Source organism: Erithacus rubecula, assembly GCF_903797595.1.
Source record: "Erithacus rubecula genome assembly, chromosome: 25".
NCBI classification, from domain to species: domain Eukaryota; kingdom Metazoa; phylum Chordata; class Aves; order Passeriformes; family Muscicapidae; genus Erithacus; species Erithacus rubecula.
The window spans coordinates 217,592-243,139 of NC_136677.1; the positions used below are offsets into that span (position 1 = coordinate 217,592).

General features: G+C 53.7%; 5 protein-coding genes across 12 annotated transcripts in view; 1 reads left to right on the top strand and 4 right to left on the bottom strand.

Moving 5' to 3' along the window:
• Nucleotides 1–299: 299 nt before the first annotated feature.
• On the bottom strand, nt 300–8,533 carry ARCN1 (archain 1). The gene is made up of 10 exons (XM_079326525.1): nt 8,400–8,533; nt 7,083–7,346; nt 6,315–6,494; nt 5,876–6,078; nt 5,304–5,465; nt 4,531–4,696; nt 3,173–3,320; nt 2,753–2,861; nt 2,401–2,605; nt 300–1,858 (listed from the first exon to the last, which is right to left on the bottom strand). Exons 1-10 carry the CDS (start codon nt 8,400–8,402, stop codon nt 1,769–1,771), a joined length of 1,530 nt encoding a protein of 509 aa, XP_079182651.1. The 5' UTR covers nt 8,403–8,533; the 3' UTR covers nt 300–1,768.
• Nucleotides 8,534–8,584: 51 nt separating this feature from the next.
• On the top strand, nt 8,585–12,657 carry IFT46 (intraflagellar transport 46). Of its 2 annotated transcripts, none has more exons than XM_079326531.1 (11): nt 8,585–8,673; nt 9,028–9,201; nt 9,275–9,384; nt 10,018–10,092; nt 10,191–10,284; nt 10,603–10,731; nt 11,107–11,228; nt 11,299–11,365; nt 11,579–11,639; nt 11,919–12,004; nt 12,319–12,657. In XM_079326531.1, the coding sequence occupies exons 1-11, from the start codon at nt 8,623–8,625 to the stop codon at nt 12,412–12,414; spliced, it is 1,065 nt and encodes a 354-aa protein (XP_079182657.1). In that variant the 5' UTR covers nt 8,585–8,622; the 3' UTR covers nt 12,415–12,657. The 2 variants fall into 2 exon arrangements, with proteins under 2 accessions (XP_079182657.1, XP_079182658.1); XM_079326532.1 differs by having other exon boundaries at nt 11,110–11,228.
• A 242-nt stretch (nt 12,658–12,899) lies between these two features.
• Nucleotides 12,900–15,250, bottom strand: TMEM25 (transmembrane protein 25). 7 transcript variants are annotated; one of them, XR_013776815.1, is made up of 7 exons: nt 14,910–15,138; nt 14,542–14,826; nt 14,031–14,321; nt 13,676–13,776; nt 13,494–13,580; nt 13,281–13,396; nt 12,900–13,021 (listed from the first exon to the last, which is right to left on the bottom strand). XR_013776815.1 is itself a non-coding variant. In XM_079326528.1 (7 exons), the coding sequence occupies exons 1-6, from the start codon at nt 14,992–14,994 to the stop codon at nt 13,323–13,325; spliced, it is 1,107 nt and encodes a 368-aa protein (XP_079182654.1). In that variant the 5' UTR covers nt 14,995–15,138; the 3' UTR covers nt 12,900–13,021; nt 13,281–13,322. The 7 variants fall into 7 exon arrangements, 5 of the variants coding, with proteins under 5 accessions (XP_079182654.1, XP_079182652.1, XP_079182656.1 ...); XM_079326528.1 differs by having other exon boundaries at nt 13,676–13,960; XR_013776816.1 differs by having other exon boundaries at nt 13,281–13,580; nt 13,676–13,960.
• Nucleotides 15,251–15,452: 202 nt separating this feature from the next.
• On the bottom strand, nt 15,453–16,545 carry TTC36 (tetratricopeptide repeat domain 36; the record flags this gene model as incomplete). Its single annotated transcript, XM_079326533.1, has 3 exons — nt 15,453–15,939; nt 16,009–16,197; nt 16,437–16,545. 3 exons carry the CDS (start codon nt 16,543–16,545, stop codon nt 15,671–15,673), a joined length of 567 nt encoding a protein of 188 aa, XP_079182659.1. The 3' UTR covers nt 15,453–15,670.
• Nucleotides 16,546–20,034: 3,489 nt separating this feature from the next.
• KMT2A (lysine methyltransferase 2A) overlaps nt 20,035–25,548 on the bottom strand; it is a 38,508-nt gene continuing 32,994 nt past the window's right edge. Inside the window, 9 exon segments of the mRNA XM_079326534.1 lie at nt 20,035–21,455; nt 21,781–21,910; nt 22,266–22,349; nt 22,765–22,872; nt 23,262–23,436; nt 23,695–23,769; nt 24,226–24,396; nt 24,776–24,840; nt 25,337–25,417. Coding sequence (XP_079182660.1) covers nt 21,180–21,455; nt 21,781–21,910; nt 22,266–22,349; nt 22,765–22,872; nt 23,262–23,436; nt 23,695–23,769; nt 24,226–24,396; nt 24,776–24,840; nt 25,337–25,417 — 1,165 coding nt within the window. The 3' untranslated portion in view covers nt 20,035–21,179.

The following is a 25,548-nucleotide window of genomic DNA, read 5'->3' on the forward strand; positions in this document are numbered from 1 at the left end:
GCAGCTGAGCCCCTTTCTCCTGCCCCCAGCACATCCCAAAGCTGCCCCCAAAGCAGTAGGGAGTCCTTGCGTTCAAGGACACGCTGACTCCAGCCCCACAGGCTCCCCAAGGGTCCCACAGGAGAGGGGAGGGTCCCGGCCCCAGCTCCTCACCTCCGCTCCGCGCTCCGCCGGCCCGCGGTCCCGGCGCCGCCGGCCCCGCCTGTCCCCGCCCCAGCCGGGGTCAGCCCGTCCCGCCCCCGCCCGGCCAGGGCTGACCGGCCCCGGCTCCGCAAGGATCCCACCAACCCCAGCCAGAACTTTAACAGTACTTTATTTGATTAAAGACTCAGAATTCTCTGTGTACACTGGAATGTGCTCTATTCCCTAGGCCAGGATCATACAGGGTTACAAAAAGTGGGGACCTCGGCTCGGTTTAAATATCACCCTCCAATGAATTGTAAGAAAAAAAAAAAAAAGCTCCTTGGATGCTTGAACTAATTTTGACTCCATTTTAAAAATCATACAGACAAGCAGCTCTGGAACAGGACTGGGTTAATGGGATTCATTGCCTACTTTACTAGGGGAAAGGGCTTTGCCCTCTCAGGACAGGAGCAGGGTTGATTTCTTCTCAGGTGCTGCCAACAGAGGAGAGACCAGGAACTTCTTTGGCAGAGGACCCCAGGGGCCCGTGACAGGCTGGCTGTCTCTCACAGAGCACAGTACACACACTTTTAGGGCTGTTGCCTTCCACCTGCACTCGGGCTGTCTGGGTGAGGTGTGCCCAGGCGCAGGTGACCCTTATGACAGGCCCCAGCCATGCAGGTGAGATGAGTTGCGAGAGGAGCACAGGTCTCCGAGATGAGGCAAGTAACACTAGTGAGGCTGCACTAGGAGAAATGGCTCGGATCAGCCCCCACATTACCTGGAAACCAGTATTTCCTTCTCCTACACCTGCCAGTGCTGAACCAACACTGGTTTGAAACAGGTACTGACACACAGGCCAAATAAGTCAACCAGGCTCTACAGCTCTTTTCACCCAGGCAGGCAAAGCCCTCGGCTCCCCCAGACACCAGCACAGTCTTGCAAAGGATATAAAGTCAGTTCTAACCAAACTAAACTTCCTCCAAAGCCTGGCTTGAGAACAGCTGTGGAGACAGTGAGGACACAGTCCCCACTGGACACTATGCTGCAGCAGGAACCAGGCTACGTGGAGCTGGGCCATTGCAACACAGCAGAGCTGGAGGAACAGCAGTAACTGTGTGGGGCAAAAGGACTGAACCCCTGGGTCCCTCTTCCCCACCCCATACCCCTGCCATGACCCCCCCACCTCTGAGGCCAAGGTCAAATTGCTCAGCTTCCACCAGATGGAAGGGTCAGGACCAGCAGGTGGCCCCACGCACGAGAATCAGAGGCCAAGGAGAAATTAAAATGGCAGCACCACCAAGGGAACAGCATGTGATGCTTCAGGAGAGAAGAGAGCGATGTCTGGTCAGCTCTGGGCTGAGCTCTGAGCATCTCGGGGGGCATGTCAAAGTCAGGCTCTTTGAGGAGATCTTGCTTTTTTGCCAGTTGGTAAAAAATCTGCCAAAGAAATTTGTGGCCTTTTCCCCCCATGAGCACATCTTCTCTGCGAAAAATGTCTGTGACCCAGGAACACTGTAGATGGCAGAGAGAGCCACGTGTCTTAGCAGAGGGGGCTGTGGCATTCCCAACATTCAGAATAAACGTCGGCCTCGTTTTTTTTTAATTTAAAAATTTCTTCCATTGCGCATCACCACGTCTGGCATTACAGGATTTCGTACTTGTCCACCAGGAAGGTGGTTTCAGTGGAAAACCTTACAGGGCTGTTCCCGTCTACCTGGGTCACTTTGGTAACCTGTGGAGACAACAGGCAACATTAGCTCAGCACTGAACATCACTCCTTACTGCAGCAATGCCATGTTTCCCAATGCCATTGATTGCCACGAGAGCACAACTGACCTGCTGCTTTTAAACCACAACTCAGCCCTGAAACAAAGATCTTTGTTGCCAGGAAACCTGAAAGAGGGCACTGATTTTCTGTGGTTACTGTGTCTCCACTGAAGAGCAAAGTCTCAGCCACTGGCTATACTTGACAGCTGTATGCCAAGCAGTATTTTGACTACAAGGCTGATGGATTTTTCGACAAAGTCTGATGGGAATTAATGATTACTCAGAGACTTGAATACACAACTGAAACTTCAGACAACTCCATGAAGTGTCAGCTACCAGTGCTGTCTGCTGGCACTCGTGAATTCAACTGTCTCAGTGGCAGGTTAATGCCAACCTTTTAGCATGGCCAGTGGGACCATGGAGATGCTGTGGCATGGCCAGTGTCAGCCCGCTGGGGACTGAGGCAAGGGTGACATCCCACCTGCGGAGCACCAGCAGTGACCATACCTGTATGTTGCAGTAGTTCTTTTTGGAGATGAAGGAGACCTGCACTGGGAAGAAGTCGTTTGGCTGCCCTGCTATGCTGAACTCCAGGCTACCACTCTTGTTTTTGGCATCTATCACCGGCAGGCACCATTCAAGGAGGTTTCTCCGGCTGTCGTGGCGATACTCACCATCAATCTCCCCAATCACTGGGGCGCCAACACCAGACCTAGAGCAGGCAATGAGAAGTGACAATAACTTCCCTGCACAGAGCTAAGGAAATGCCTGTAACACCCGTTGGCTTGGCCAGATGCACAAAACAGGGAGGGGAAGGAGGTGACGGGACTCATCAGTGCTGTGTGGATAAATTACTTACGGCAAGGGGATGGTGATGATCACATCATTCAGCTCTAAGCTCTCTTCTTGCAACTCATATTCAATGTTAACATCACAACTGTTCCCACTCTCTGATGGCCAGCAGTTAACTGAGGGAACAGAGAGAGTATGTGAACCATGCAGGCCATTCATGTGGAATAGGTTTTCACAAAATGATGCACTTCAAAACGCCCAGCAAAGTCACCCTCAAGCTGATTTTAAGAAAAGCTCTCTATTTTCCTTGAGGTGTAACAGAAAACACACACTGTCAAAGACAGGCACTATTCAATGGTTACACATAGTATCTCCAAGGTCTCACAACACGCCAGGCCCTAGGCAGCCCAGCTGCTGCAAAGTGGCTACCAGCAGCTCATGGACAATCACTGGCTTCTTCTGCCCAAGCCCCCAGACTTGCACTCACTTGTCAATGGAATGAAGGACTCTTCTGTGGTCTGCAACCTCCACTTCAGCACGCCCACGTCACTGTTAATAGGGAATGACTTCTCTGGGTTCTTCAAACCGATCTGTGACTCTGTAGTGAAGAGCTTCTTGTCCACGTTTGGATGAGTCTGAGAGACAAACACATGCCCAGATTGTAGGTTCTTTCAGGACAGGTCTACACATTCCAGTGTTTGCTTTGACAAAACACACATCAGGTTTCCTCCTGGCTCAGAGGCCCATCTGGAGCACAACTGCTTATCAACCTGGGATTCCTTCCAGGAAACGCCAACCTAACAGGAAGGATCCCTACCACTGTCTTTACTAAGTGCACCTGCACCACAGACTCAAGCAATGCAGGCTGGTATCTACAGAGCTCTAAGTCAAAGACCATCCTGAATGCTTACAGCACACATTTCAAGAAAAATCAGTCTAATGCTGTTGGAAAAAACAGCCTGACAACCATAACATTACTGTCTCCCTTCACAACCTTAACGCACATATGTGTCAGTGGCCAAACTCCATTTAAACACTCTCTTCCCAACCTCAAGCATGGGCAGGTTTGTAGAAGCAGAGGATTTTTGCAAGTCGCTGTTCAAGCTGCACTAGAAAGACAAGAGTAGGCAAAGGTTTGGTTTCATCTTCCACCTGAAGCACTGTCTGTGGGAGTGCTGTTAGCAACTCACTCATGGGATGCACTGGAAGGAAGGGGACTTGCAGACAGCGATGATGTACTGATGAGCCCCTGGTGAGGAGTGAGCCAGAGTGTGTCAAAGCAGCACCACCTCCAGGAATCCGAAAGGTCACACAAAGAGGGAGAAGGGGAAGGGCAAATCTCCCAAGAACCTTCTGAGCTGCAACTGCTGACTGCCATCAAGTGCTCCAGCAATCATCTCAGGTACAGCAGTGACAGGACAAGCAACCTCAGAAAGAAACAGCTTCCAAGAGAATAAACTCATTCCCCATTGGCACAGGAAGTTTGTTATCCCATTCCCACTCCACAGCTGCAGCTGACATCACCCAAGCACACTGACCCTAGGCTGCTGCAAAGTCCAGGTGAGGTCACCTGGCATGCCAAGGTGCACTGCTGGGCAGATAAGGCTCCGAGGGCAGGGTGGCAACAGAGATTGTAATTCTCCAGTGAACTTCAATCCCTTGAGCATGACGACTGACCCTGCACTTCTGCTTACACCTGCACTGACTATTACCATTTCCAATGCATTTGCTGAGAAGGCTTGGATGAGAACATAGGAGAGCAACATACTTGAGTATTTCCACTATTTTTCCCCTGGAAAGCAGCAAAATCATGTTCAACAGCATGGGACTCTAAACAGGCTTTACCTGTAGCTGCACTCCCCTCTTGTCTTCATTTTCTACATGCAGGCGAATCCGTGCAAACTTTTCATCAGAGATGTGCAGCATGATCATGCCATGCAGCTCCATGTTCTGCAACCCTCCATCACGGCCACAAGTCAAGGAGATTTTCTCCTCTATTTTCATGTGCACGCTAGACAGACAGAGGAAAAAGCTCAAGTCCTACACTCAGTATCTCCCAGACAGAAGAGAGAAGGACAGGCTGTGTGTACTGAGCAGAAGCTCCCAAACAACAGCAGGGCTGGTACAGTGGGGGCTAATACTGCTCTAACAGTGAACTCAGGGGCAGAAGAATCCATGCACGTGGCTCTGCAAGGCATGGGAGCCCAGTTAAATGGCAGCAATGCAGCACATTAACACGTTGGTCACTCAAACTCTCTCTCAACAGGCCACAACACAGCTCAGGGCACTAAAGGTTCTGAATTGCTCTGTGTAAAATGAACTGTGAACGCCTCCATCCTGAGCAGCAACAAGGCTGGGAAACAGGGAAAAGGGCACAGGAAAATTGCCAACCTCAGCTCAACAATGGATGGACAGCCTACTTTAGTTAAATGGATGCCTAATCAAACTAGCTATTTGCTTTTTTGCTGACGTGCTTTCCCAGATTTTGCCCAACTTTTAGAACTACAAGGTAAGAAAACGTAGGAAAAAAAACAAAGAAGAGCATGAAAGTTCTCTCCCAAGGCCACATGCAGGGAGAGCTGTGAGGAGACTGCTTCCAAAGTAAAGGCAGCACTCACCTCTCCATGTTAATGGGAGGAGCAAGAACTTTGGCTGCTTCTACAGAGCGCTTGCCTACAGATGTCATGATATTTTCTCCTTCCAATTTCAGCTTGTCCACGAAGTTGTCCACCTCCTTCCCTTTAGCACCGAGTTTCAAGGCTTTACTGGGACCTGAAGGCCTAAATAAAATGCATAATAATCTCAAAGTTAGCTGACAGCAAGAGATTCCCCCTTCCAGGCTATCTTCAAATGCTGCAACTTGACCATCCCAACAACACAGCATTCAACTTGGCAGCCTTTCTAGGGGAGAACACACACGGAACTGATCATCTAATGCGTAGGATGCCAAGTTATAATTTAGATTTGGATATGGTTCCACATATTACCAGGAGCTGGAACCTCTTTTTCTCACACAAAATGAAAGCCCATTGCTCATCCAAGAACCCAAAGAGACTACAGGGTGCTAGTGTGGTCCGTGGCACAGACGGTCCTCAATATTGACACAGACGAGGAACTAATGTTAGACCCTCAGGGCACGTGGCTTGAGCCAACACTGACTCCAACATGTGCCACCTGCTGTCCTCCCTACCTGGCCGGAGCTGGAGCCACTTTGGGCTTCTCGGTCTCAATGATGGTCTCTGAGATCATGGCTGTCACACCCCCAGACACGGCCGAGCTGCCGAAGCCCCCGAAGCCTGGTGCCTTCTTGCCGTGTCTCTCCGCGTCCCTCCTGGCCTGCTGCAGCTCCTTCGCCTTCCGGCGCATCTCGGCCTTGGCTTCGCGCTCCTGCGTCTGAAGGAACAGACAAGAGGCTGATGGAGCTCTGCAACTCAGCCCTGCCCTGCACAACAACTAAGCGCACTTGCCCAAAAACCCCTAGGCAAGAAAAAAGAAACATGGGCATTTAGGCCTCAGGAAAGCTAAATAATTGCACGGCCCCGCCAAAGTGGAGGAACGTCTCTGTATAGGAAAGGTGGCGTGTCCCAGACAGGGCACCTTGTGTCAGGATTGCAGGCGTCCTTGCTCACCTCTCTGACTGCCCGAAACACCTTTTCCTCATGTGAATCCATTTCAGTGAAGGTCCGAATTTGTGCCAGGTTTACATTCTCCCGGTAGCCCAGAGCAACAATTTCATCAAAGGCAAAGATTAGGTCGAAGCAGTGTTCTGAGATCTCATTCTCTTCCAGAGCTCGACAATATTCAGGGATCTAGAAGGGGAGAACGTGTTAAAAGAGTACTCACAAACAGAACTGTGTGAACACTTTCTTTCTCTCATCCCAGAGGTCACAATCACACCAGAGCCTCCCAAGCCCAGCACACCTTTACACTGCTCTTTGTACCATTACATTGACAATAAACAAGATGAAGTTTTGCCTTTGTTAGTTTTTCTACATTAAAATCCTTATAGAACCTCTTAGCTTCTTCGCAACACTATTTCAAAGGAACCCAACTGCATGCTGGGGCCAGTGAATTTTCTCAGAATCCTTTAATTGTGTGAAGATACAAATTTGCTGCCTCAGGATTACTGTACAGCAGCACTGCATTTGCAGCGACCACACACTGTACAAAGAATATTGAAGGCTAAATTACAGTCAGCCCTTTGGTCTCAGCAGGTGAAGTGTGATGATTTTTTTTTTTTTTTAACGTGGAACCAAAAGTTCAGAGCTTTCTGTATAGTCAGGAACACAGACCTATCAAGTGGAGGCACGCAGTGCTCCTGTGCCAGCCCAGAAACAGATCCCTCACAACAGCACCATTCTGGGCTACAGACACCCCACTGAGTGACGAGTCCTTACCACTCTAGAGAAGAGTCGGAGTGTTTCCAGGTCTTCCAGGATGTTGCTGTTTTTGGTGGTAATCAGCACCATGTAGAGCTTCTCCATGGGCTGGTAGACATAGCGCACGCTCTCCGTCTCCACAAAGGTGTGCTGCTTGCCCGTGTTCATCAGCTTGGGGAACGCTGCCAGCAGCCCCTCGATGCGGGTGCGAGTCATCTCCACGAACTGCCGGGACACGATGGCCTTCCCTGCCTTCGTGCACACGGCGGCTGCCAACAGCACCTGCAGGAGAGCAGCTGAGCAGGGCCCTGCCCTGCCCACGGCAAGCACCTCTTCCCCCACACCTCACCTGCACACCCTTCCTTCAACAGGATCCTTAGTCCTTCTCTGTCATGAGGCAATGAACTGTGCCAAGAGCGAAGACATCTTTGCTTTAGCTGTCTCTCTCCGTTTCACATTCTGCCCCAACATAACCCTGAGAGGTCTGCCTCCTTCTGTCAGGCAAATGATCGTTCCCGGTTGCACACAGACCGAGGTGCAGCAACTCCTGGGAGTGTTAGGGGAGACTCCAGATTATAGAATTTTCCATCAGGCTGCCCCAGCTTACAGCTGCACACAGGAATGCTGTGAAATGTAACATTTCTCTCCAGTGCCATATGCACAGCACAGCCAGGTTAATGAAGCCCTGTTATCATTCACAGCCTTTGGATGACTCCCGGGCAGCTCCAAGGCATTATCACATCGACAGGGCAGTAAGGCACTCACCAGCTGCACTTTCTCCACCTCCAAGCCTGCCCAGACTTCCTCCCTATATTTTTCTCTCATAGATGTTAGTTACCTTTGTCAGGATAATTCCGTTCTGCACTTCACAGCGTTTAAATCCGCAACTACTGCTATTGACAGGAAGTATCCCAAACCCTCAAAGGTGGCAGCGCTGATCCCTGCCGCACCTGGGGCACAGTTTAGCTCTGACGGAGCCGTGCGCGGCTCTGTGCTGACACAAACACGGCCGCGACGGACAAAAGGAGCCGCACCAGCCCGAGGTCGCACGGGGGAGCAGGCGGGAACCACCCGCCCGGCTACACCAGAGACCCCGAACGCCCTTTACAGCAGGCGTGAGGCCGAGCTGAGGAGCCACCGTTGCTCCGAGTCACCAGAGAAAAAGTGCCGCGTCCCCGTCGCCGCCCCGGGCCGGCAGCGCCGCGCTCCGTCCCACCAGGCCGCGGGCTCCAGCGCCGGCCTGCGGACAGGCCGCGCGAACGGGGCGGGTCCAGAGGCTCTCCGGGGGCTGCCCCGGGCCCCGCGCTGCCCGCGGCGGACCGGTCCCTCCCTTACCATAGCAGCAGCGACGGCGGCGGGATCCGCGCTCGGGCCCTCCGCTCTCTCCGGTTCCCGGGCGGCCCCGCAAGATGGCGGCGCCGCGCCACGTCCGCACCCGGAAGTGACGTCACGGGGCGGGGCGGGCGGGGCAGGGCCGTGGCACCTCCCGGACGCCAGGGGGAGCGCGCGGCACCGCCGCTCTGGCCGGCGGAGCCCAGCGCGGCGGGGCGGAGTCGCCATGGCGACGGCGGCGGCGGCGGCGGCGCGGCGGGACGCGAGGCGGGCGGAGGTGGGACACGGCGGGACAGAGCGGGACACGGCGGGACAGAACGGGACACGGGGGCGGGGGCGGGACACGGCGGGACACGGCGGGACACGGGACACGGCGGGACAGAACGGGACACGGGGGCGGGGGCGGGACACGGCGGGACACGGCGGGACACGGGACACGGCGGGACAGAACGGGACACGGCGGGACAGAACGGGACACGGGGGCGGGGGCGGGACAGAACGGGACACGGCGGGACAGAGCGGGACACGGGGGCGGGGGCGGGGGCGGGACACGGCGGGACAGAGCGGGACACGGCGGGACACGGCGGGACACGGGCGCGGGCGGTGGATGTGACTCTGTCTGTCGGCGCAGCCCCGGCCGGTGGAGAACCAGCCGTACGACGAGAGCCTGGAGCTGCCCGAGGCCCAGCCCGGAGCCCGCTCGCCGCGGGCGGGCAGCGCGGGCCGCCTGCGGGACTCGCGCGGGCCCGCGGCGTCCGTCGGGGCGGCCGAGCGCGGGAGCGGCGCTCGGGGCAGCGGAGGGAAGGTACGAGCGCGGCGGGCGCGGCTCGGCCCGCTGGGACGCGGCGATATCCGTGAGACCCGGTTCTCTCGCCCAGGAGGAGGCGGCGGCACACCTGCCCGGCCCAGCCACCCTCAGCGAGGATGACGATGAGGACGACGAGGACTCGGAGGAGGACTCGGAGGAGCACGGGGCCGCCCTGGAGGGGTGAGCGGTGTCCGTGGCCGGAGGCGCAGCCCTGAGGCTGCCTGTGGCTCCGCCGGTTCCCTGATCCCACGACGGGGAGCAGAGCTGTGGGCATCGGCCCGGGCAGCTCCTGTCTCCTCATCCCTCCTGCTCCAGGGTGCTGGTTCCTCCAGTCGTGAACCAGTCCCGGGCTTGTTTGCTGTGCCCAGGAGAGGCCCCTAGCTGGAATTATCCAAGGCGTAAGCCAGGCCGGCCCGGCAGGAGATATCCAGAAAAGGGAAGGACCATCTTGAACATGTCACTCAGTTCCTCATAATTCTCATTTTCTCTCGTTTTCACCTTCAAAGCTATTGCTGAGCGCCTAATTGCTATCCTATTGCTTCCTTTGTGCACAGCACTTAGCCTCCTTTGACAGCCCTGTGTGGGACTGAATGATCTCAGATGTCCATCATTCAGGTGCTTTTCTTGACCAGCAGGTGGAAAGCAAAACGGTGCCAAATAATACTTTCCCTGTGTAAGAAGTATTTTCCAGAGGGGACTTACTGCCTGGTGGTTCAGCTTCTCACATTTGTCTGCCCCAACTGGGGACTGGTTTCTGTTACACAGAACTTGCCACATGTTAATCTTTTCCCTCTACTCTCTTCCGTTTTTTAGTGACTTCAATCCAGCAGATTTTGACTACCTGCAAGTGTCTTCTGAAATCAAAGACCTCTTTGAATACATCAAGAGGTGAGTGGAAGGGTTTTAGCTTGCTCTTGGCTCTCCTTTGTGTCAATTATTGCAGCACGGTTCCTAGTCACCCATGCTGTGTTGGTGTTTATTTCCAGATACACTCCCAAAACAATAGAGATTGAGCACAAACTGCAGCCTTTTATTCCAGAGTTTATTCCTGCTGTTGGAGACATCGATGCATTCCTAAAGGTACAGTTTCTTCAGGCTCCTCCCTCAGTCCTGCCCCATGAACTGGAACAGCACAGGGTCAGAGCATGTGGCAGCCAGGCCATGCAGCCTGGGGTCTGCTCTGTCTCTGCTCTGTCAGACATGATGGGCAGAGACCTGGAAAACTACACTGGTGCTTTGGTCACCTCTCAAACAGCTCACCTGGGGCAAAGCCTGGGTTTTTCCTTCTCCTTTTCAAGCAGCACCGTAGTTAGAATGCACATCTGAGAGAGCCCACAGGAAGGCTCTGTACAAACCTGCCCTGGACTCCACAGACAGTAGGGCTCTCTTTTCCTGCAGGTTCCTCGTCCCGATGGCAAGCCTGACAACCTTGGCCTGCTGATCCTGGATGAGCCCTCAACCAAACAGTCAGATCCCACCGTGCTCTCCCTTTGGCTGACAGAGAACTCCAGGCAGCACAACATCACAGTGAGTCAGGGCGAGGGAGGTCACACTTGCTGCACACTTCCTGGATTAAAACCATGGTATTTTACAACTGAAAAGTTGACTTTAAAAGCAGCAAAACCAGACCTTTTGCTTTAATCCATAGTTTTAAACTGCAGTGGATCTGAGCCTTGCTTCAGTCAAGTCTTGATACAAACTCTGAGTCTGTTCACTTCAGGTGATGCTTTATTTCCTTTGGTTGTTCATACCCAGTTTTAGTCAGCATTTTGTCTGTAGAAATCCATTGGTAAAGTGCAGCTGAGAAAGAGAGAAGGCATGGTTCACCAGGAGTGAATGCAGCTTTCCCAAAAAGCCCCAAAACACCATGAAACACTTCCAGCTTTATATTTGTGTTTTTAGCAGCAGATAAAAGTGAAGAGTTTGGAGAATGCAGAAAATAACCCCAAAGCTATTGAGAGCTGGATTGAAAGTATTAGTGAACTGCATCGCTGCAAACCTCCTGCCACAGTGCATTACTCCAGGTGAGCCCTGATCTTGTCAGTGGAAAGTTGTGTGGGATCCTGAAGCTGATGTTCTTCTCTTCTGTGGCAGGCCAATGCCTGACATCGAGACCCTGATGCAGGAATGGTCACCAGAATTCGAGGAGCTCCTGGGAAAGGTATATGCTCTTAGAAACCATCTGCCATGAAAGCTGGGTGCCTGCTCCATCCCACAGCCCAGTCCTCTTGGGCTTGTTTCTCCTCACAACTCTGCCCTTGGCAGAAGGTGGGGAGCAGCTCAGCACTGGAACTCCCAGCTGCTGCCCCAGTGGCCTCTGTGTGCTCCCAGGCTCCTGGTCTGGGAGCAGATCTGACAGCCCTGTCTGTTCCAGGTGGGTCTTCCAGGTGCAGAGATGAGCTGTGACCTCGCCGAGTACATCGACATGATCTGTGGTGAGCTGGGGAGGCTGTGCTGCTGGCACAAAGCTGTGCTGCTGGCCTGGCACTCATTGAAAGCCAGAGAGCTTTAGCTGCAGGCTCAGCTCCGAGCAGTTGGGATCATTCCCTGCTGCTTCAGTGGGAGGTTGGCTCTTGTACTACAGGGGTCTGCAGTCTTTGGTGCATGGAGCCCCAGGTGATGGTGGGCAGTGGGGAGCTCAACCCTTCCTGACTGTGCTCTGTGTGGGGCAGTGCAGCCCAGGTGCCCTCACACGCTTGTGATCTCACCTGCAGCCATTCTGGACATCCCCGTGTACAAGAGCCGGATCCACCCTCTGCATGTCCTCTTCTCCCTCTTCTTGGAGTTCAAGAACTCGCAGGTATGCAGCACTGCACAGCTGCTCCCTTGGCATTTGGCTTGTGGTGGCACTGGCAGCGTGCAGAAGGGCTGCTGGGCCCCAGGGAGCGTGTTGTCAGCTGCCCCTGTCCCTGTGACCCTGCCTGACTCAGGCTGTGCTCTGGGCTGAGGTGCCCTATTGTTCAACGAGCCACCAGCAGCCAGAATGCATCTCCTGGGGCTGACTGCTGAGCACACAACTCCCGCAGAGCCCACGTGGCCATTACCTTCAGGTGCATGTGTGTGCTCTGAGCAGTGGGATCAAATCTTTGCATGAACATGTTCTTTTCCCTGCAGCATTTCAAGCCTCTGGCTGATGGGCAGAAGGGCAAGAGCCCACCATCCAACCCACCCTCACAAGCAGCGGAGGCAGAGGTGTTGAGCTTTAATTGATGCTTCAGATTAAAGCCTCATCTCCCGGATCACCGTCTGCCGCTGGACACTGAGGTGTACCCAGAGCAGGTTGGGGGATATCACACACTAATTCAGAAACCTCTCTAGTCTTAGAGACATTGCTGGGCTGTTCTGTGTTAGGGAGTAGGGCTTGACTCACCATATTTGTTGCAGAAGCTGCCTAATGGCTCAATTTTTGACTTGTTCCCCAGGAGTTCAGCATTAAACCAGCCTTTCCCTGTGTCAGGCTCTCTGTGCCACAGGTGCTGCAGGGCAGAGGCTCCTTGAGCACATGCTGCAAGGGCTGGAGCAAACAGGAATAAATTCCACACTCAAACACAACACTCAGATCTGCTCAGAGTGTTGCATGCTCTGACCTGGAAATCTAGAATCTCCTCTGCTCCTTATTATCGAACCCCCTTTCCTGTTGAGAATAGTTCCTTACCTCCTGTCAAGTGGAAATAACCTGTGCAGCACCACACAGATGCTTGAATTGAGTTTATTGCTCTTGGGTCAGCTCTTCCCAGCCCCTGCTCCGCTGATCTCCCACCCGTCTGCCACAGCAGCAGGGACAGGGACAAAGAGGATCATGCAGCAAGTCACAAACCTGCTAAAGCAAAACTGGTGCTTGACTTAACTCCAGGAGGAATCACAGTGCTAGAGCCTGGCTATAAACAGCTTTGATATATTTTTATTGTAACTGAATATTGGTAAAGTTCATTGACTACATAAAACCGTGCCTTGGCTGACAGCGCAGCTCCCAAGCCCTGTCTCACATAGCACAAACCAGAGCTGGGCTGGTCAGCTCCTGCTTCCCATCACGGCCTTCCTGGCACCCCCTGCTCGGCTCCAGGGCTGGTACGTACCTGGTGCTGGGCAGCCCTGGCTCACTGGCACCACACTGCAGCTCACAGCCAGATCTCCTCACTGCTCATGCTGGGCACTTTGTAGATGCGCCCAGACGTTGGGAGCTGGACAAAACCTGCAGGACAAAGAACTCCTTGCCTGTTGGAGCAGCCAAGGAGCTCCATGTCCCACAACACATCTTTTGGGGCTGCTCACCCATCTGCTCCCCTTACCAAGCTTGCTGAGGACCAGGGAGTTTTCCAGTCCCAGCAGGGCACTCTCTTCTCCCCTAGCACCAGCTCCTGCATCCTTGGGGGATGCTGCAGGGAAGCAAAGGGATGAGAGCCAGGACATCTGTCACTTACCCTGGCAGGACCTGGCACCCCACATATCTTGCTGTACATCAGGGTTTTACCTCCACCTTCCTGTGCAAGGTCATCCAGGCGCAGGTCGGGTGGCAGGGAGCGGGTCTGGCGGGGCAGACATGTGCCCTGGGGCTGTGGTGGCTCAGAGCTGCTGCAATGGGAGCATTGGCTGGGGGGGCTGTTCCCTCCTGCTTGCCCTGGACCTTGCAAAAGCTTGGGCAAGTGGCATACCAGGCAGACAGCACAGAAGCCAAGGCTGAGCAGGGCAGCTATAGCCAGGGCTGCTCCAATGGCAACACCCAGGACAGGCAGCTCCACATGGGCATCCAGCAGACCTGCAGTGGCAGTGCAGACCCCTCAGCACCTTCATGGGGCCAGTGCACTACGCCCCCCCCCAACAGTTACCTGTGGGCAGGAGGGAGGCAGTGGTGATGCCCACACTATCGGCTGCACTGACGGAGAGGTTTCCAGCTGTGCAGCTGAGATGGATGTGGAGTGAGTGGTTGGCCAGCCCTGGGTGGCTTCTGGCACCCAGGAGGAGAAACTTGGAGGTGTTGGCCATCACATGCCCATCCTGGTCCACCCAGGTGATGATGGAGGGTGGGTTGGTTTGCACCAGCACAAAGAGCACCAGGAGAAGGCCAGCGCCCTCGACCTGCCGGTAGTGGGCACCTTCCCGCAGGATCTCTGGCTTATCTGGGTAAAAAACAGGCAGTGAGATGGGCAGGAGGGATGGGGGTGACACAGGTAGTTGTCATGCCTGGGTGCAGAAGCACTTTTTGTGCACAGGACTGACAAGATGCTGCCGTGCTATGGCTGTGATGGATGTAGGTTATCGTCCTGCCCGAGCTGGACAGGAGCCCCACACGCCCTCCCCGCATCCCAGTCCGGAGCAGGCCGGCACCGTGGACCTTACACTGCACATTGAGAAGGATGGAGGTGTTGGAAGTCTCGCTGGAGGTCGGGTTGGTCAGGGAGCAGTTGAGCTGGTGGTCGGAGTGCTGGCCAGTGAGGGTGAGGATGCTGGCAGTGTCCGCAGTTGAGAGGTCGATTTCCTGTTTCTGACCGTTGAGGTACCAGGCCAGTGCGGCACCGGGGACTCGGCGGGGAACCCAGCAGGTGAAGATGCGACCCGCCCCCTCCTGCAGGGTGCATGCTACTCGCGGCTGCCCTTCAGTGGTGGGGTGCGGTTCCTCCAGTGCTGCCAGAGAGCCCACGACACATCAGAGCTGCGGCAGGGGTCCTGCTCCCGGAGTCATGCAGCAGACCCCACCACAGCCTCACCTGCCAAGCAGAGCGCCAGGAGGCTGAACAGCAGCAGCAGCAGGAGGGCAAGGGCAGGCGCTGGCCAGCCCCTGGGACACCCCATCTTACGTCAGCCGTGCTCAGCGCTAGGAGAGAGGCAGCTAGAGCAGGGACATGGGGACGGCCAGCACGCCGGGCCCCGGTGTCCTAGCACACAGCAGGCTGGGAGGATGCGGCCCAGCTGCACCTTACCTGCAGCATTGCTGCTGCCGTGTCCAGCCCAGTCTGCACTGCGGCTCTGCGCCCGGGCCCCGGCACGCAGGGCAGTGAAGCGGCGCAGGGGCGGGACCCGCACGGCGGCGAGCGCTCATCGCTCTCGCCGGGCCCCGCCACCGCCTTCCCCGGGATCGCTGCGGGAGCCGCGGGCCAGAGCCCGCCCGGCCGGCGCCTCCCCGCGCCCACACTCGCCCCTCCTCAAGGAAAGGGCCGCAGACCTGCAGCCAGCGGGCCACCCATCTCAGCGGCGCTGTGCACGCTTGGGAATCGCACACAATGCCTGCAACGTCACTAGCAGAGCCCAGGCGCTGCGAACGGAGTTTTATTGGGGGTGGAGCAGAACGAGACAAAGACAGGAAGGTGCTTTGGTACTTTCCATTCCCTGGCTGTTTGCCGGGAGGAGGAGCAGTAGCTCTGACAGCTGAGGTGGACCTTTTTTGGCAGCCAGTACGTGTCTGCCTGGGCCAGCTCAGGAGCCCGGCTGTCCCCAGCCCACTCGCTGCCCGGCCCGTCTCCTGCCGGTCTCAGTCGCTTCCAGTGACATCGGGGTTGCGCAGCCGACCGAGCATCTCGCAGAGCATCTGGTTGCAGAGCGCAGAGTAGGGGTTGAGGAGCACGAGCTGCTGCCGGGCGAAGGCGCTGCCCAAGCGCGCTGCGCGCTCCAGGTCCCGCCGCGCGTCCTCGTCCCGCGCCTGCAGCCGGTGGATGAGGCCGCGCTGCACGAAGCTCTGGCAGGCGGCGCGCCCGCGCCCGCGGCTCAGGCGGATGGCGGCGTCCAGGTCCCGCAGGGCGCCTGGCGACGAGGGGAGGCATTGGCGGGGGCCGGGGGTACCCGGAGAGCACCCGAACCCGCGCCGCTCACCTGGCACGTCCCCGCGCAGCCGCAGGGCCTGCGCCCGGTTGTTGTAGCCCGAGGCGCGCTCCGGCAGCAGGCGAATGGCCTCGCTGAACCGCTCCAGGGCCGTGTTCAGGTCTCCCGACTCGGCCGCAGAAACCCCCTGCAGCTCCAGCTCCCGGACTTGATCCAGCAGCTCCAACGGAAAAGCTTCCACTATTGCAGTGTAAATGGGAGACGTTGCCTTGAAGCGGAGGCACCAGGCCGAACCACGGGCCCGGTCCCGCCGCCACCCTCCCCTCCCTGCCCAGGAAGGGAACGGACACGGGCCGGGCGCTGATGTCCGGCCGCAAGCAGGCACCGTCCCAGCCGGCAGAGCTTCTTCCCTGCCCGCTGCTCGCCCCACGGAGACCGTGCCGGCAATTCCACGGAGAACGTGGCACAGCATCACCCACCTTCGTCCTGGACATCCTCCTCCTCCTCATCCAGCCCTGGGATATCCCCAAAAGGGGTGCTGGGATTAAAGATGGTCTGCAGGACAGCCCTGTCGTTGGCCGTGGCCATGCTGTCACCGCGGTCTGTGGCAAGCCGCAGGCACGGCGGGAGCTGCAGCCCGGTTAATGTTCACGCTGGCGGCCCCTCCGCACGCCGCTCGCCCTATCGCGGCCCGGCCCTGCGGCCCCGCCGCCTGGCGCGGCCCCGCTCAGCTGCGGCCGGGGGCTCCTCTCCCAGCTCCGCCTGTGCTGGGGGCTGCTGGCCGCGGCTCCCCTGCCCCAGTGTCCCAGAGAACCAGCAGCTCCTCAGTTCTCAAGAAGAAATGGAGAGAGCCCTCTGCAGCAATAAACTTGACATGTTTATTAATTAAACTATCACTTAAATAAAAAAAAGTGCATAGAAAATAAACATGTTTAAAAACTCCTTTTTTTGTTTTTTTTTTACAACTATGTACACTTTTTATTTTTACATTCAGTCTTCTGCAGAGCTTTCAGCATTTTTTTAAACTATTAAAGTATTTCCTTCTTCCCTGTGGCAGGGAGTTAACACTGATGTACTTTAGACACGTTTCCTCTTAAAAAAAAAAAAAAAAACCAAAAACCAAACAAAAAAAACAAAACCAAAAACTCAAAAAAACAAACAACCAGTAGATTGGAAGAACACAAGAAAAAAAAAGTTTTGTTATACATGATAAGTTGTCAAGAAATGTACTTCTAGAACATAACCTTGCCTTTGCAGAGCTTTTTTTTTTTTTTTTTTGCTTTTTTTTTTTTTTTTTGAAACAATTATTCACCTACCTGTAGTTACTAAAGAGACTGTAAGTTCAAGAAAAGAAACACCACAAGTATAGTTCTCGGCTGATAGACGAAGCTACTGTACCTTGTTAAAAAGATACCAGGAAAGCACAGAGCACATTTTTCCCTATATGTAGGTGGTACCCCAACATTCATAACCAAAACGAGAGGAAGGAAAGGAAGAAACCAAGTTGTACAAGTACTGACTGTAACAAGAAGGGTCAGGAAAGGCCGGGCCACCCGCTCCCAGCTTCTGGCCTTAGATGCCAGTGGGGAATGAGCAGCAAGGTTTTCCTGGAACCATGAGCAACTGTAACACAATCCTTATCTATAGTGTTAAAGAGAATTAAAAGCCATGAACTGATACTGAACTAGGCTTCATTACACGGTGCATTACTATATTAGTTCCTATATATACTGTATTTATAGTTATAAAAAAATTTTGCAAGTGTTGAGAGTGGACCAGTGTATGGGTGAATGGCATGATTCTGCACAGACCGTCCTGCTGAAGAACTTGGTATTGCTTTGAAATGAAAGAAAATCAGAAAGAAAAGATACCCAGCCCTTTGCAATGACCCGCTTCTCCTTTAAAAAAAACATGTAGGTTTGTACAAAAAAAACCCCAAAAACACCGTAAGGTTCCTTTTTTAGTATTTTCAGATACCATGATCTGTGTCAGTCCTTATAAAATATACATTCATACAAGGGGAGCTGGATGCTCCTGGCCAGCCTGGGCTTAGGGCGGGCAGGCTCAGCTGCCCTGGTTGCCCCAGCCCCGCTGCCACTGGCCCCCCGGCGCGGGCTGGCCACGGCGGCTCCTGCCGAGGCACAGACAGTTCCACTGGCCACGGCGGGTGCAGCTGCCTGGGCACAGACAGTTCCACTGGCCACGGCAGCTCCTGCCGGGGCACAGACAGTTCCACTGGCCACGGCAGCTCCTGCCGAGGCACAGACAGTTCCACTGGCCACGGCGGGTGCAGCTGCCTGGGCACAGACAGTTCCACTGGCCACGGCAGCTCCTGCCGAGGCACAGACAGTTCCACTGGCCACGGCAGCTCCTGCCTGGGCACAGACAGTTCCACTGGCCACGGCGGCTCCTGCCGAGGCACAGACAGTTCCACTGGCCACGGCAGGTGCAGCTGCCTGGGGACAGACAGTTCCACTGGCCACGGCAGCTCCTGCCGAGGCACAGACAGTTCCACTGGCCACGGCGGGTGCAGCTGCCTGGGCACAGACAGTTCCACTGGCCACGGCAGCTCCTGCCAGGGCACAGACAGTTCCACTGGCCACGGCGGCTCCTGCCGAGGCAGCCGCCGCGGGAATAGCAGCAAAGCGGGCAGCCCGCTGGCTCGGCTGGTCCCGGCAGGAGGAGGCTGCCTTGGATCGTGGGGCGCTGCTGAGGCACAGCGCTCCCCTGGACCCTCCTGCCCCCTGCTCCCCGTGTGGGGTGGCTCTGGGCAGGGCTCCCCAGTACAACCTCCTCCTGCAGCCAGGACCCCGGGAGTGGCAGCAGCGGGGCAGTGGGAAAGTGTAGCTGAGCTCTGGGACAAATTCAGGGGCTTTGCCGCGGCTGCGCCCCCGCCCCGCGCCACAGACGGAAGGAAAAGGGCCAAGAGCAGCTGCGCCCGGGGCCGCGGGGCCCAGATCCCCTGGGTGGGCACTCTATGGGCTCCTCAAAGTATGTGCGTTCCCAAACTGTCAGTGCATCAAATCATCTCAGTAACAAACACAGCGTCAATGTGACTTTGCTTTCAACAGTTACCAACAAATTATCCTCACACAGTGCAATAACAAAAGGAAATCGGCAGGTTCTGAACCTCTGAGCGCTGCTTTTCTTTCTCAAGAGCAGAGAGGTGTGGATGAGGGTTGCCTCTCTGAGAGCTGGGGAGTCAGCAGGCACTCCCGGGTCCCTTCCCCACCAGCTGCCGTGCCGGCTCAGAGCAGCCCTGGATACATCAGCTCCGGAAGAGTGGCTCCTGTAACAACCGCAACCCGACCACCAGGAAAGCTCAGAAAAGCGAGGGCACGTTCTGCTTTCCCTTCTGTGCAGACAAACAGATCTGCCTTTGAGGGACAGACTGTGGCAGGAGGTGTGTGCCTCAGACTGGCCTTCCAGCAAAGAGGGTCAGATCTAATCCTGTCTTGCTTTTCCTTTTTAAATCCCTGCAGGATACCAGCACGGGCAAGGCAGAATCAAACTTTCTGTCCGAGGCACACACTGTCCTCCCACAGAGCCAAACTCATACCACGCTGGGCAGCTCTCCCTCCTGCACCTGTCCTTATGGGCAAATACAATTTAAGGTCCAGTCAACCCTCCAGGAGACAGTTACTGAAGTCAAAAAGGCAGAACAAGAGTAGAAAATAAAACTAAAGCAACCCCCCCCACTGGAGAAAGGCTCAGACTGTGTCCAGCCAGGTATTTCCTAGAACCGTCCTATGAAAATAAAAAAATCATTAAAAAGAGATTCTCTTAAATTAGGATAATACCACTGTAAAAAGCCTCGTCATAAGTGCTTTCCCCTATGAAGTGCTTCTCATAGAAAAATATACAAAATATATTTACATTTATAAAACCTTAAATACTAAACTGTAAACAGAACAGAGCAGAATCCAATGTTGTCACTATCAGGCTTGGGTCTCTCCTTTGTCTCTCTCTGGTTTTGCTCTGAGGCACAGGGCAGACCCCACGGGGAGGACTCGCACTGCTCCAGCCAGGACAGTGGTGTCTCAGCCTGCTCAGACCTGGCTGTTCCCCACCCAATGCCAATGCCTCGTGGTTCCTATGTGGTTCGGGCCACTGTGGGACGAGCCCGGCTGCTGCTCAGCCTTGCTCTGCAGAGAACTTTGGCTCCCTTTTGGTGCCCTTGCTGTGTCTTCTGGGGAACACAACATGGTTACAGCCAGACTGAGCACAACAGGCACCTGCTGCCTGGGGCACTGTGGCACGGCAGAGCAGTGGGTGCCTCCACACCAGCCCTTCCTGCTCCACAGCAGCGTGCAGCCAAGGCCGGGGCTGCCTCGCACTCCCCTCCTCTCTCTGGAGACCTCTGCCTGGTTCCTTGAGACCCCGCTGCCTGTGCCAGCTGCCTGCTGGACACAGGAGGAAGCCAGCTGCTGGAGGTGGGACCCAGAGGACCACTCCCCTCCGTGCCTGTGGAGGGAGAGCGCTGCTGAACGGGAGCCTTTGCTGGCACAGACCCACAGTGCCCCAACTGTTGGCACAAGCCCTCTTTGCCAAAGAATGCCAGGAGTTTCCCTGCTCTCAGGCAGGGACTTCAGAGCAAGATGTCAGCCAAACTCATGTTGTGTCTAGTTGTGGGCTGGTCTGTTCTGCTCTCATCATGAGCAGCCAAGCCAGCCCCCTGTGCCACAGAGCCCTGCACAGGCAGCACACCCACTCCCACTCACACATAGTGTTTTGCAGACTGTGCAGTCCCAGGGGCCCGCTGGTGAGGCACAGTCCTTCTCCCCAGGAGGCAAGCTCAAATACTGTGCTACCCAAGCGCTGACTCAGCCCTAGCAAGGAGAGCTGTGGCCAGGAGACAGAGGGACACGACCCCTGACTGCTGCCCTGTGCCTGGGCCTGGGGTGACCTCCCCTCTCCTCTCCCGCTCATTAGCCCCACGCTGAGAAACAAATATGGGGGCAGGGGGAATGAGAATAGCAAAAACATAACCATGCTGAGGATCTTCTCCAGCCACCCATGTCTCTCACAAGGGTGAGTGTGCACATGCGAGACATGAAGATGTGGACTCGGACAAACACAGCTGCCAGTCTCGGGTCCCTGAGCCCAGTCCATCTTCACTCCTGCTTCTGGCCTCTGTCCCATCTGAGCGGCCAGGGAGGAGCTCACTCGAAGCTTTGGTTCACCCCAGGCCCTGCAGTGCTCACTCGCAGCTGACGGAAGTCTTAGTTTAAAAACTTCCTGCACTTCTTGGCGCCGCAATTACAGGGCAGTTTGTTGCTGGCATCTTCAATGGGAAACTTATAGTCATAGGTGAGCTCCTCCCCTCGGTAGATTTTGCGCATGGCAAAGATGACAATGTGCTTCTGGCCGTCGATGTTGATGACGCGCGAGTAGCAGTTGGGCTCGCAGGAGTGGTTGATGAAGCGCGCCGCGTTCCCGTGCATGGTGGCGTCCACCACCTCCGAGTCGTCAATGCGGAACATGTAGCACCCGATGCCCTAGGCAGGGACAGCAGGATCAGTGCAGGCAGGGCAGCACGGCCAGCCAGCAGACAGCCCTGCTGAGCACAGCCTCACACACTCCCTCCTGCCTCAATCACTTCATCCCCACATTCACGGACACCAATCTGAGGCCCTGCCCGGACCACAGAAGGGAATGACAATGCATGTAAAGCTCTAGCAAGAATGAAAACAACACAAGAAGTCAGCAAACACAGTCTGAGACGTTCCAAACAGAGTCTTTATGTGGGCCCGTCCTACCTTCACAGCCACTTTCTAGCTCTCCCAAACTCTTTAAGAACATCTACAAAAGCCCAAAACTCACCTTACTGTCGTAGTATTTCTCTCGTTTGTCAGTGAGGATGGAGCGAATGACATTGCCTGAATATTCGATCACCATCTCACCTGCATCGATGTTCCTTTTGCAGAACAGACCCCGGCCATGGATAGGAGACCTAAAATGCAGTAAGGAAAGCAAGCAAGACAAGCAAAGCTCAAGAACATCAGATTGCAAAGGCTGCAGAAAACAGGCTGTTTGTGACAAGGACCACTGGGGTGGTGTTAACCCTTCTCTAAGGGAACACTAACAAGACGACCAGGTCACTCTGTCCACATCTGACCTACTGCCAAGGAAAAGACAGCAAAGAGCAACTGGTCTGTCTGAGGATTACTTTTCAAATACATAACTTGGGCAGGGAGAAGGAAGAGGGAAAGAGCCTGCCTTTCCCCTCAATTTTTGTAGCCTGGCTTCAGTTTCCAGTTTCCACCTTCCCCCATCCTATGGGCAATGGCACCAGAGTGAAACCATACCTGTAGACACCAACTGCCTCCTTGGAGGTCTTCTTCAAGTGCCGAAAGCGCATGGGCATTGGCAGGTCCATACTGGTTGCCCTCCTAGAACAAAGAGACACTGCTAAGTGATGACCTGCATTTGAGACTCTGTGCCATGTATTATCTGGGGCACTTTCCAAGATGGAGTAATTTATAACTGTGACACTGCAGCCTACAGAGAACACAATCGAAAATCAGTACGTGTTTTCATATACTTATGTAAAAGATTGTTCCTCCCTTTTCTTGTCAGCTTCTCACCAGATTGTTTTACATTAGCAAGGAAAAGCAGCATTTGAAGGCAGACCAGTCTGGTGGTCACCCTCAGCTGTCACTTCTCTTGTTACTGCAGAAGTCACCTCTATGTCTGGCAGTTTTCAGTGTTTAAATACCCCTCAAAGCACAACCCTTAATTAACTAAGCACAATCTGCTCATTTCAACACTATTTTCCCCTTTGAACCTTTAAGCCCTGCTGCATACCGGGCTGATTTCAGCTGCACTTCTTCCTCTTCCTCATCATTCGGATTGTATTCTGGTGGCTGTCGGTGTTTAGATGCCAAGAAATTAAACATATCAAATGCAGATTTCCTGCAATTTAAAGAGACCAGAGGGAGTTTGTTTTACTGACTGAAAATAAACATGGTTGCCACAACAGTCTGACATGTTTACTGCCTCACACCTCCCCTATTCTGCCCTCTCCTAAAGTCCTGTGCATCAGGGCAGACATAGCAGGTTCTGAGAACCTCCAGGAACAACCTCAGCCAGGAAAGCTTTGTTAAACCAAGCAAAGGGCCACAAAATAGCACAGGAAAATGTGCAAAATTTGAAGATTCTGAATGGCTGATTTTCATGTGCCAGCTGTTAACATTTTACCGAGAGCTTTAGTGCTGCAGAGGTTTGTTGCTCCTGGCCTGCCACAGCATTAGTTATGGAGCCAAAGGACTGTTAACCCCAGTATTGACAAGGCTCCCACTTGCCTCAGGTGGACTTCGGCCCGAGCAGAGCCATGTGGGTTCAAAGGAGGCTCATTGGCCTCCTCTGGCTTGTGAAATCTGAACTTGTAGTTGTGGCAGTGCTTCGCTCCATACAGTTGCTCTATCAGGAATACAACAGTATCATGGATAATCCCCAACATCCTCAAACCGTTCACACCTGGAATGAGAAACAGAGCACAGCAAACACTAAGTATCAGTGCAGACTTAGAGCAGGAAGATACAGTAGATTGTCACAAAGAGCTGGGACGCCACACAGCTGCCACAGCAGCACTGTATTAGCTGTTGCACTCTCCGTGAGAGCTTCTAATCCTTTCATTGGGAAGAAATTACCCTCCAGGTTAACTGGAACTGTTAGGACTCTAAGGCCCTCACAGAAAGATCAGTTTGCTCCCCCATGTTCAGCACAGGCTGTTACCTGCAAAGGACAGCTGCTTCAGGCGGGCGTTTGAACGGGCCTCCTGCACCTTGTCAGTCAGAGACTTCCAGGCATCTGCAGCACACACACACAGGACAAATGGTGACAGGGTATCCAAGGGCTGGGACACTCATATTTAAATAAACTAACTGGAGAACATGAAGTTTCCAACTTTCCACAGCACATAAATTAAGATCCTTGGATACAATTGCTTTCATGCTTCAGGAAAATTCACATTGGCATAAGGCAAGGTGCTCAGCAATTGGTCTGGAGGAAAAGTCTGGACACCCAATACTCCACAGCAACAGTGATATATATATATATAGGGTCACTAAATATATTATCTTGCAAAATGAAAAATAATAGAATTCAGATATTATCAGGAACTAGGTTTGTCTAGAACTGTAAACCAAGAGAATTCTCTATTTTTTAAATCTATAAATAAAGCAAATAAGAGGTCCTCAGAAATAATAAATTTACTTCTAGTAAGGACAGCTAAAACCAATACAACCAACACTGCATGGTTCTCACCTTCAATGCTTTCTGCACAGATCTGAAAACCATCATCACTCGAGATCTCAAAAACCAAACCCTTTTTTGGTTTCTTCTCACCAAGACACTCTTTCCTCTTTTGTTCTTGCTGAAGCCAAAACATAAGAGGGGAGCTGAAAGTGCTCTCTTCTTCCTCAAGAGTTTTTGAGCCTAGAAAAGACAGAAGCCATCATGAACATGGGAACTGGAAAGAACGATGATTTTTACACGTGGTGTTCCACAACTGAAAATAACTTACTGACTTGCCTTTTCACCAGCAAATCCAGCCAAGAAAAAAAAAATCTAGAGAGTGTTGCAGTAAGAGTGTGAAATCTTAAATGCTGAAAATCTCACAAACTAAAAACAGAGACAAAACTATTTGTCCAAGATCTACAAATAGCAAACAAACCTTTCCTCCCCTTACAGCAAGGATAACACAAGCTTTGACCCTTCTCCTGACTGAATGACAAACACAAAATTCAAATCTTCAAACATCACTTTCCCAGTGATGAGAATTCTGAGACTAGGTGTTTTTGAAGAAGTGACATACCTGCATTTTCTGGCTCATTTATTGAGTTCTGTGTTGATTGAGGTTCTGGGACCACAGCCGGTTGCCTTGGGAGAGAAGGAGGAGAACATGGAGAAAAGCAGCAAACAACCTGCCTCGTTTCCTCACCAACCCCGAGCAGTCATCTTAGACAGATACAAAAACCTTTTCCAGATCAAGCGCTCTGACATCAGTTCAGTTGGAAAAGAACAAACAAAAAGATTTTGCTCAGTAGCATTTCTGTTTGCAGTCTCTTTCAGTCTGTGGGCAGCAGCCTAATTTCACACAGCCTGTGACCCGCTCTCTGTGTCAGCCCCACTCAGGAAAAAGGTGTAGGCCAACACAATCAGACATTGATGAGCATCTCTCAGCAGGCACACTGATCTTCCCAGAACTATACGCAGCTTAATGCAAAATGATTCCATATTGCATCAAATTGTGACTGTACATTCCCCACTAAAAGCTCCCCAGGCATTTTAACTAGGAATGCCAGACTTCCTGCATTCTCCATACAAACCCTTCAGCTCAAGCAGAACCACACAGAAAGGTCTGTTCATCCCTTACCCTGCAGACTGCCCATGTGGCTTCTGCAGTGGCTGATCTACATTGGCTGCATCCTGTGCATCTGCCTTCGCAGCAGGAGTCCTAGAAGAAAAAGATTTGGGAACATTCAAATTATCTGCCCAGCCCATGTGTGCCATAAATGAGACTGGAAAGCAGGAATAAATCCATTGGGAGCTGCCATGTCAGATTTGGCAGCTCTGCAGAATTACACA

What these genes read in the sequence shown, in the direction of transcription:
- ARCN1 (XM_079326525.1), bottom strand. An exon ending in GTGGCTCCAGCTCCGGCCAG is followed by an intron (nt 5,466 to 5,875) that starts GTAGGGAGGACA and finishes CATTTTATTTAG; the next exon opens with GCCTTCAGGTCCCAGTAAAG. An exon ending in AGAGGGGAGTGCAGCTACAG is followed by an intron (nt 3,321 to 4,530) that starts GTAAAGCCTGTT and finishes TTTGTCTCTCAG; the next exon opens with ACTCATCCAAACGTGGACAA.
- TMEM25 (XM_079326526.1), bottom strand. Translation starts at nt 14,994, where the DNA reads ATGGGGTGTCCCAGGGGCTGGCCAGCGCCTGCCCTTGCCCTCCTGCTG. An exon ending in CCTGGCGCTCTGCTTGGCAG is followed by an intron (nt 14,827 to 14,909) that starts GTGAGGCTGTGG and finishes GCTCTCTGGCAG; the next exon opens with CACTGGAGGAACCGCACCCC. An exon ending in TGCCTCCCTCCTGCCCACAG is followed by an intron (nt 13,961 to 14,030) that starts GTAACTGTTGGG and finishes CTGCCACTGCAG; the next exon opens with GTCTGCTGGATGCCCATGTG.
- IFT46 (XM_079326531.1), top strand. Translation starts at nt 8,623, where the DNA reads ATGGCGACGGCGGCGGCGGCGGCGGCGCGGCGGGACGCGAGGCGGGCG. An exon ending in CACGGGGCCGCCCTGGAGGG is followed by an intron (nt 9,385 to 10,017) that starts GTGAGCGGTGTC and finishes TCCGTTTTTTAG; the next exon opens with TGACTTCAATCCAGCAGATT. An exon ending in GTACATCGACATGATCTGTG is followed by an intron (nt 11,640 to 11,918) that starts GTGAGCTGGGGA and finishes TCTCACCTGCAG; the next exon opens with CCATTCTGGACATCCCCGTG.